Below are 10,215 nucleotides of genomic sequence, written 5' to 3' on the forward strand. Positions count from 1 at the left end.
AGTTAAATAAGCAGGGTGACAACATACAGCCTTGACGTACTCCTTTTCCTATTTGGAACCAGTCTGTTGTTCCACGTCCAGTTCTGTCACTTCCTGACCTGTATACAGGTTTCTCAAAAGGCAGGTCAGGTGGTCTGATATTCCCATCTCTTGAAGAATTTTCCACAGTTTATTGTGATCCACACAGTCAAAGGCTTTGGCATAGTCAATAAAGCAGAAATAGATGTTTTTCTGGAACTCTCTTGCTTTTTCGATAATCCAGCGGATGTTGGCAATTTGATCTCTGGTTCCTCTGCCTTTTCTAAAACAAGCTTGAACATCTGGAAATTCATGGTTCATGTATTGCTGAAGCCTGGCTTGGAGAATTTTGGGCACTACTTTCCTAGCGTGTGAGATGAGTGCCATCATGCGGTAGTTTGAGCATTCTTTGGCATTGCCTTTCTTTAGGATTGGAATGAGTTTATGTGCCACCATATTATAGAAATGCAATCACAAGGCTTGGAGTGTCCAGGACTCACTCCAGTGGAGAAATTGTTGCTCCCTGAGCCATGAATGCTGAGCCTGTGGAACAGAACTGGGGGTGGGAAGCAGGGTTCTATCTCGGATGGCACCTCTTTGCATTGCCATAACAACCGGCGTTTGAGCTGTGCTTTCCTACCTTCTGAAAGTTGCATTGGAAGAATGTGGTATTGGCTAGGTTCTGAAATGTCAAGTTCCACTGGAACAGCAGTAGTATGAGGGGAGGGCTTCCCGAAGCATGCAGTTTCATACAGCATCCAGCAATAGTCCTATGTGTTACCCCCAAATAAAATGAACATCAAGTGACCAGCACACTTATTACCACTCCAGTCTCAATGATTTTCTTTCGATAAATTTTCTTCCAATAGACTTACGCTTGTTTCAATATTATTGAAAAGTTCCAGAATTCGATACCTGACCTTCCAGAGATTTGCGAGAACTTTTCACAATCATCTAATAAAAGCATGCTTTTATTGTAAGGTCCTTAAAATATTATTTTGTATCTCATTTCCTATTTCAGAGTTTTCAGGTACTCTGTTCTTCTCTTCCCCATTGCTTCTTTATAATTTAGAATGACTTATCCCTGAATCTTTTCCAGTGCTCAGCTGCTCAACTGAGAATTTGCAAAATCTATTTGCTGATGAGAATTCTCAAACAATCCCTATAAGATCTGAATTTCTATTAAAATATGTAAAACATGACCATTTTCATTTGAACCAGAGAGTTCAAAAGTCCCTTGCATCTAAACATTTCATAATTACTTTAGGTATGGTACAAAGAATACATTGTCTCACATATTGTTATTTGAAATTGTTCAAATGCTAACAACGTCAGCAATTAATTATATTGACTGCCTTTTATGTAAACAAATTACTGATACGAATCATGCAGTTTGTGATTCTGCACTTTGTGCACAAAATGTAAATGCTAATAAGTACCATTTCTGAGAGTTCTTTGCGAATAAAGACAATAGAGTTCAACCTAGCCATTACGGCAATTTTGTGTCTTGAAAATTGTGCTGTGTTCTAAAAGTACTTCTGTTGAATGAATTACTGCATCAAATAAATGGGCCACATTTTAAATGAAACCCAGACTAGTATTTTCTACAAAGAGGTTTTTGGAAATAAATATTCTTAAGTAAGCAATTTAACTGGAAACTGTAGGAACTCAATTCTCAGCTCCAATCTCAGGGATGCACCATGTTTGAAAGTCACAGGTAGGAACTTTACTGGTGATCAGGGGTTAAGACACTGCCTTCTAATGCACAGGGTACAGATTTGATCCCTGGTTGGGGAGCTAAGATCCCACGTCTCGTGGCCAAAAAAAAGCAAAAAATAAAACAGAAGCAATATTGAAACAAAATCAATAAAGACTTTAAAAATGATCCATATTAAAAAAAAATATTTTATAAAAAGTCACAGGCAAATGAAGAGTGACAGAGATTTTAACCAAAATATCTTGGGGTACAGATATAAGAGGGATTCAATTTTTACCTTGTAGCATCTCTTAAAAATTTATCTTCCCTATAATCTCTGCATAACAGCTCACAATTTTGTGAGGGCTTCTCATTTCCTAAACCAACATCTCTAAATACCTGGTTCCCAAGTCTCAAAATCTACTAGCTAGCTTATTCTATTTCTTTCATTCTTATGAATTTTTGGTCATTTCTCTCCTCCCATTTACTTAAATGCAATTCACCAAAGCTCAGAACTAAAGACCTGGAGAGACAAGGTAGGATGAGTGGAGTCAAGGTGGACAAAGACAAAATTTCTCTTTTCAGTGGAGGCTGTGGAGAAGAGTGAGCACACGCACACGTTAACAAATCCTATTCCACTTACAATCAAAAACCAAACTGAAGTCTAGCCACATTCAAGTCTACTTACAAGTACAGGGCTCTTCCCCAATTTGTCCTTTTCTTTTGCACCTTTGCCTGCATCCCACTTCTCGGCATTTATGTCTGCTTCGCTCCATTCTGGCCAGATTGGAAATTTCCCCTTCTTCTGTTCAGATGGTTGTACATTACTGCCAAAAGCATACTGACTTGAGATAAAGAGGGGAGGGGGTTTGAATTCAAATCTCTGAGGTAAAATACTAGATAATTTCATGAAATAAATTTAATTATCTTATTAGCAAACACATTAAACATACTTTTCAATAGTCATACCTGTAGATAGACAACTTCCACATGTTAAGGGTTTAAAGACTGAAATACCACAAAGAGATTATTCTGTGAGCAAATTTTGAGCATTAGCTCCTGTATAGCATCACTGACTCAATGGACATGAATTTGAGCAAACTCGAGGAGATAGAGAAGGACAGGGGAGCCTGGTGTGCCGCAGTCCATGGGGTTGCAGAGTCAGATACGACTTAGCAACTGAACAAGTCCTTACTTTCTGAGGCAGGACATTTATCATCAACATAGAAGGGGAATAACAATGAAGGGCAATGGTGGTGGTTTAGTTGCTAAGTCATGTCTGACTCTTGCAACCCCAGAGACTATAGCCCACCAGGCTCCTCTGTCCATGGGATTTCCTAGGCAAGAATCCTGGAGTGAGTTGCCATTTCCTTCTCCAGGTAAGCATCCCAACCCAGGGATTGAACACAGGTCTCCTGCATTGGCAGGTAGATTCTTTATTGACTGAGCCATCAGGGAAGTCTATCAGGGGGAATTTTTACATATAATTCATACCCCCCCAAAATCCTTTACTTGTATAATAGTAATACATTAGCTATAGTAATATCTTTTTGAAGAAGAGTGCAATTACAATTTGGGTTTTTCCCAATATAAAAAGTCAACTATGGTCATCATTTTAAAAGGAAATTTAGAAATACAAATCAGATAAATAAGAAAGGCATACCCACATCATTCTAGAAACCACATCATTAAAAATTATTCATCTCCTCAGATTAATGTACAAGGATATACATCTTTCTTTAAAAATGACATTATTCATCATGTTCTCTTTTATAGATTGCTTTTTTCCACTTATCAGTACACTGTTGATAGTTTCCATGCAAATAAGTGTTTACATATCTATATACTAATTTAATGATTGCATAATATTCTGTTGTATGATATATTGTCTTTCATTTAACTAACTTTCTATATTTGGAAATTTGAAGCTTTTAATTTTTAAATTATTCCCAATTATAAGCAAGACAGTGATGGTTGCCCTTTTGCCAAATCTTTGCACACATTATCATTTTGTTAGGACAAATTTTAATAAGGAAACTTACTGCATCAAAATACTTGCATGTTGAAAATTTGTGATGTATATTTTGACTAATTTTCTACAGGAAAGTTGGACTTATACTCTCACCATTAGTATACTGGAGTTTTCCTATCTCTAAACCTCTGGTTTTGCTTTTTCTATATTTTAATGAATTGTAAAATCTAAAAAAGGCATCTCTTTAACTATTTGAGTTTTAGCTACTTGTGAGGCTGGAACCCTGCTCTGGACTCTGGGATAAGTAGTGAACAAACCAGACTTAAATCTCTACTCTTATTGAGTTCAGACTCTAGCAGTGGAGACACATAATAAACAGTGTAAATTGAGTAAAATAAATAATATTAGTATAAAGTGAAAAACACTAAAAAGAATTATAAAATAGGAAAGGGAACCTGAGGAGTTAACTTGCACAATTTTTAATATGGTGGTCATGTAAAGTGTCTATTTTATAATGTTTAAGTAAATAGTGAAAGAAAATAAAGGATCAAGCTATGTGGATACCTATGGGAAGAATGTTCCACAAACAAGGAAGAGTATTCCAGATGCAAAGAGCATCTCAGTTTATTTGAAGAATAATGAAATCAGTGTGACCAAAGAGGGGTTTAGAAAGAGAAGGTTTCTGAGAGGTAACAGGTGGGGCAAAGATAATAATGGGGATCCAAACAAAGGGAAGTACAAGGGTTTTTAGTCTGAGTGAGGCAGGAAACCAAAGGAGGGCTTTGAACAGGGGTATGACATGACGTGACTGAAATTTTCTAATCACTCTTGTAGCTGTGTTTAGGAAAGACTAAAGGAGATGAAAGAGACAACTTGGAGGGCGCGCTGTAACAGGTAAGAGCTGGTTGTGGTTTGGACCAGGTTGGTAACAGTAAATGAGGCAAGAAATAGTCCCTAGTGTGTATTTTAAAGGTAGAGCAAGCTGACTGAATTGATATTTCCTGAAAGACAAAAGACTATGGGATGGGACAAAACTGGGGTAGGAAATAAAGCAATATTTCACTTTTGAATGAGTTGCATTGTAGATGTTTATCATACATCCATGGAGATGCTGAATAGGTAGGTAGATATAGCATTCTGAAGTTTGGGAGAAAGAGTAAAAGTGAAAATTTGAGAATCATTAGCATTTAAATGATATCTAACATTTTAAAACTTGGTGAAATTACCAAATCATACACAAAGAAGAGGCACTCTCAGGGATGCTATTCAAAATGCCTAACAATTGGGAAGGAAATGAGCATTAACTGATCTAAACAGATGATCTCTGCAATGCTGGATCAGGGTCTTCAAAGCCAGCAGCTCCGACAGACATTTATTCTTTAAGTACCAGAGTGGGGGACATAAAGCCCACAGGTGGGACAGGGACCCAGGGCAAGAATCAGAGAAGTCTGGGGATCAGGGCTATGGGTGAGGTTATTGTTAAGGCTACTCACCAATCAATATAAAAACATTCCAATATTCTATCAGTTACTGCAGCTGTGTACCTGCCCTAGTACTCCATGTACAAAGAGAAGAAAAAAAAAATACAAACAAACAGAAAACTGAGAAAAGCGGTGAGTGCGTGTGGTTGTTGTTCAGTTGCTAAGTCATATCCAACTCAGCACCTCCACGGACTGCAGCACACCAGGCTTCCCTGTCCTCACTGTCTTCTGGAGTTTTCTCAGCCTCATGTCCATTGAGTTGATGATACCATCCAACCATCTCATACTCTGTTGCCCACTTCTCATCTTGCCCTCAATCTTTCCCAGCATCAGGGTTTTTTTCCAGTGAGTTGGCTCTTCACATAAGGTGACCAAAGTATTGGAGCTTTAGCGTCAGCATCAGTCCTTCCAATGAGTATTCAGGACTGATTTCTTTTAGGATTGACTGGTTTGATTGCCTAGCTGTCCAAGGAACTCTCAAGAGTCTTCTCCAGCACAGCAATCTGAAAGCATCAATTCCTTGGCATTCATCCTTCTTTAAGGTCCAACTCTCACACCTGTACATGACTACTGGAAAAACCATAGTTTTGACTAGACAGACCTTTGTCAGCAAAGTGTTGTCTCTGCTTTTTAATAAACTATCTAGTTTCGTCATAGCATTTCTTCCAAAGAGCAAGCGTCTTTTAATGTCATGGCTGCAGTCACTATCTGCAATTTGGGATGATGCAGATGAACCCACTCTTTATGTTAGTTAAAGTTAGCAATCAGCACTAGTTCTCTATATCAGTCTCTCTGTGCTTGGGTGGATTTTCTCATTCACCTTCTTATAGAGGATTAAACTGGAAAGCCATGCCTTTATCTAAGGTGGGAGTGTTTCCTTTCCTCTGGGGATCAAGATCTTACCTTATATCTTTTTAAACAAAAGGTTCCACTTTCATAAACTGATAAGCCTTCCCTGGCAATCCGGCCATCATTCTGACTTTCAGTTCCCTTCTTATTTCTGGATCCTGAACATTTGTATTTCTTTATGTATGTGTTTCTAGGTGTTATTATTTTTATAAATTGGAATCCACTATCTTGCTGGAAAAGAAAGTCTGATAATACATACATTGTAAAGGGGTGGTTCTAGGTAGCATGTAAGAAAATATGAAAAGGATGACTATGATAGTTATCAGGGAAAAGGGGCAATTTTTCACAATATTAATTTTTAAAAATCAAGGTATAAATTAGTGTATTATAGTACCTGTTTTACTCAATGTTGGTACAACCTTACAGATAAAAAGAAATTAGCAATTTTTTATCCATTAAAACCATGGTAAGATTACCTCATTTAAGAAGTTCAAAAACCCTAAAAACTCATTTTGTAAAAGGAAGATTTAATTTAAAAAGATAACTGTTCTATTGAGACTATGTTTTGCTTTCCTCTTCATTCTGTCAAGTGTAAGTAAATATATACTGGCTCCCTCCCTTAAGCTGTTAAGCCTTATCACTAATTGGCCTACTTTCCTTGTAACATGTCAAATTTATTTCCATCTATATTAAAGATCACATAGAAAGAATCTCATTAGAGATATTTTATACCAGCTCAGTAGCTCCCCTATTGTGCTAAACACAGTACAAGCAGTGGTCAAATACAGCCCAATGTCAAATATACCATAGGCTTTGAATGATAGTATACAATTGTTGCTTTTGAAACTTTCAGCACAGTGAGCCTTTGAATATCATTGCCAGAATGTACCTACTGTTCTAGAATAGTTGGGATCCTTTAAAATATTCAAAGCCCATTATTCCTGATTTCATCATTTCTGAGAATAAGATAATCCTTAAACACAGAAGTAACCCAGGACTTTTGAAGATTTAGGAACTGATACTTTTGGGAAATAAATTAAAAACAATTGAAACATGCAAAGAAATCAAACCTGCCCCTGAAAAAATCAGGGATATATGCAGGGTTACTCTATTCATATAACAATATACCCAATACTAGTATATGATTCGGAGAAGGCAATGGCACCCCACTCCAGTACTCTTGCCTGGAAAATCCCATGGACGGAGGAACCTGGTAGGCTGCAGTCCATGGGGTCTCTAGCGACTTCACTTTCACTTTTCACTTTCATGCATTGGAGAAGGAAATGGCAACCCACTCCAGTGTTCTTGCCTGGAGAATCCCAGGGACAGGGGAGCCTGGTGGGCTGGCGTCTCTGGGGTCGCACAGAGTTGGGCACGACTGAAGCAACTTAGCAGCAGTATATGATTTTTAGGAGAGGCTAGCAATTTATAAACAAAACATATCTGTGGAAATTTATTGTTTTAAAAATAAATTAGTAAAAGTCAACAAGGATTGTTTATAATATAAAACATGCTCAGACACTCAGTCGTGTCTGGCTCTTTGGGACCCTATATATATTCCAAATGCCAAATGATATTTCAAAGGAAACAAATGTTTAGAGGGAAGAAAATTCTAGAAAGTCAGGCAAGGGACTGGTTTCCAGAGCAGAAATACAAAATGTAAAGGTTCTCCTGGGGAAAAGAGAGCCAACACAAAAGAAGCAAATTTACAACAGAAAGCCAAGTCAGACATCTGACGTGAAAATGATATATAAAGTGGGCAACACCCACATAGGTGTTAAAATAATTATATATTTCATTACTAAAATGAACTGATCACGATTGAAAGTTATTAAAAATGTGAGTGGCTGGTTGCCAGAGGCAGAGCGTGAGGGATGGGCAAAATGGATGTAAATGATCAGAATGTCCAAACTTTCTAAAAAAAGTAAATGTCACAACCATGTGACATTTAACATAGTGACTGTAGTTAATAATACACTGCTGCAGCTTTGAAAGTTCCTAACACAGTAGATCTTAAAAATTCACGTCACAGGGAAAAATATGTGCAGCTATGTACTGTGACACGTTGACTAGACTTATTGTGGTGATCGTTCACAATGTATACAAATATCAAATCATGATGTTCATAACTGAAACTAATATAATATTATATGTCAGTCGTATCTCAAATTTTTTAAAAAGTTAATGGTCTAATTACAGAAAGAACTTCCAGTGGTGGTTTGGGGACTGGAATAGTGTAATCCACAAGCAGGTACTGGGAACTGGAGTTGAGTAAGTTTTAAAGTTTATTTTGGAAAAAAAGCTGAATTCACCCTGCAAATGTCAGGAGACCAGAAATAGGCTTCTTGAATGAGCAAGTGGCTAGAGTGGGCTTCCCTGGTGGCTCAGGGGTAAAGAATATGTCTGCTAATGCAGAAGACATGGGTTCAATCCCAGGGTCAGGAAGATCCCCTGGAGGAGGAAATGACAACCCACTCCAGTATTCTTGCCTAGAGAATCCCATGGACAGAGGAACCTGGTGGGTGACAGCCCATAGGGTTACAAAGAATTGGACACAACTGAGCAACTGAGCGTGCAGGCGCAAGTGGCTAGAGTATTCATGAGCTTCCAGCCTTGAACTAAGTCTGGAATAACTCCCCTACAGTTTATGGTGTAGGAAACAATACATCAATTCCTGTGATTCCACAAGGAAATAGGCTGGCCAAAAGGGAAAAAATGGGGATGGAGTGGCTCTCTACCTCTATGGATGGGGTACTAGGAATAGTACTTCATGCACGGGAGAAAAGTCTCCCCATGGAAAGACTTGACTGGAAGTAAAGGTGTTGTTAAAACATGATGGAAAGTAGTTTAATAATGTAGCAACTAGCCTGTCCTTTTCACTAGAGCATCCCTGCAGAATGTCAGAATGGGTGGGAAGAGACACATCCTAAAAACCATTCAAACCTAATGGCAGAAAATGGCATGCGTGAGCTTAAAATATCTACAAAATATGAACATTACAAAGCAAAAAAAAAGAAAGAAAGAAGGAAACTTAAAACTCAAAGGACAGTCAGGAAATCATATTCAAGGAAAGATAAATACTATAACAGATTTAAAAGATATTTAAAATGAATATATTTAGAGTTACCAAAGAGATAAAGAAAGAAATGTTTCTGCCTTACAGTGAGAACAAGAAGATACTAAACAAGTAAACAAACAAACAAAAAAAGACCAATATAAAAAATAGACATTGGAAAATTTTAGTAATGAAAACTTCAGATATTGAAAGAGTAGACTAAATAAGGCTGAAGAGGACTAATGATTTCGAAGGTAAAATTTAAAAACAAATCTAGTTCTTGCATAGATAGATAAAGAGAAAATGTGAAATGACAAGTAGATCATTCTCAGAAGGATGAAATGGTTAAAATGGTGGGGGGTGGGGGAGGGTGTTTAGGAGAAATATTTTATGATATTACTGCTGAAAAATGCTCAGAATTGAGAAAGACATGTCTTCAGATTGGAAAAAACACATCAACCAATAACAAAGCACAAGTGAGAAGTCAGGAGATGGACTTCTGAATCTAGGTTTATCAGTTGGAAATTATAGGCCAATGCTGAAAATGAGAATCTGAAGATTTGAGCAGTTACCTAAAAATAAAGTACACTCAAATTGACAGCAAACAGTAGACAATATAAAGCGGTGAAGTGATGTCTTCTAAGCTGAGGTAAAATAACTGTCAACCTTGGAATTAAGACCCAATTAAGCTCTTAGTCAAAAGCGAGATAGAAACATTTATTTTCCGCCACTCAAAAAAAAAAAAAAAAAAATGAAGGATTTACCTTCAGGAAAGTAGACATGAATCTAGAACTAAAGTGTGGAATACAAGTTTGCAGTGGTAAATAAATGAATCACTGTAATATTTTGGTAAAATTTTAAAAAGTTATTTCCTGTAAACAAACAATGATAGTAACAACTTCATGCTTTTGAAAGTATCCAAAATAAAAGAGATGGGAAAGGGAGGGAATTCTGACAGATACCAGTGTGCCTGAATTTTCTTTAGGAATAATACTAACTGTGGACTTTGTAGGAAAATACTTAAAAATGAATGTATTTTAAAAGATCAAGGATTGTTGGGATTTCCCCGGAGGTCCAGTGGTTAGGACTCTGCCTTTCCCCTGGTAGGGGAATTAATATCTTACATGCCATGCAGTGTGGGGGG

At 37.3% G+C, this 10,215-nt stretch overlaps 1 protein-coding gene across 1 annotated transcript in view; it reads right to left on the bottom strand.

Annotated features, from left to right (window-relative positions):
* ADGB (androglobin) overlaps nt 1–10,215 on the bottom strand; it is a 190,793-nt gene that overhangs the window by 162,388 nt on the left and 18,190 nt on the right. The window contains exon 2 of the mRNA XM_010862563.1: nt 2,403–2,559. Within this exon, the coding sequence (XP_010860865.1) occupies nt 2,403–2,559 (157 nt within the window). The remainder of the gene's footprint in view (nt 1–2,402; nt 2,560–10,215) is intronic.

Source organism: Bison bison, unplaced genomic scaffold (assembly GCF_000754665.1).
Source record: "Bison bison bison isolate TAMUID 2011002044 unplaced genomic scaffold, Bison_UMD1.0 scf7180017864483, whole genome shotgun sequence".
In the NCBI taxonomy this organism is placed as follows: domain Eukaryota; kingdom Metazoa; phylum Chordata; class Mammalia; order Artiodactyla; family Bovidae; genus Bison; species Bison bison.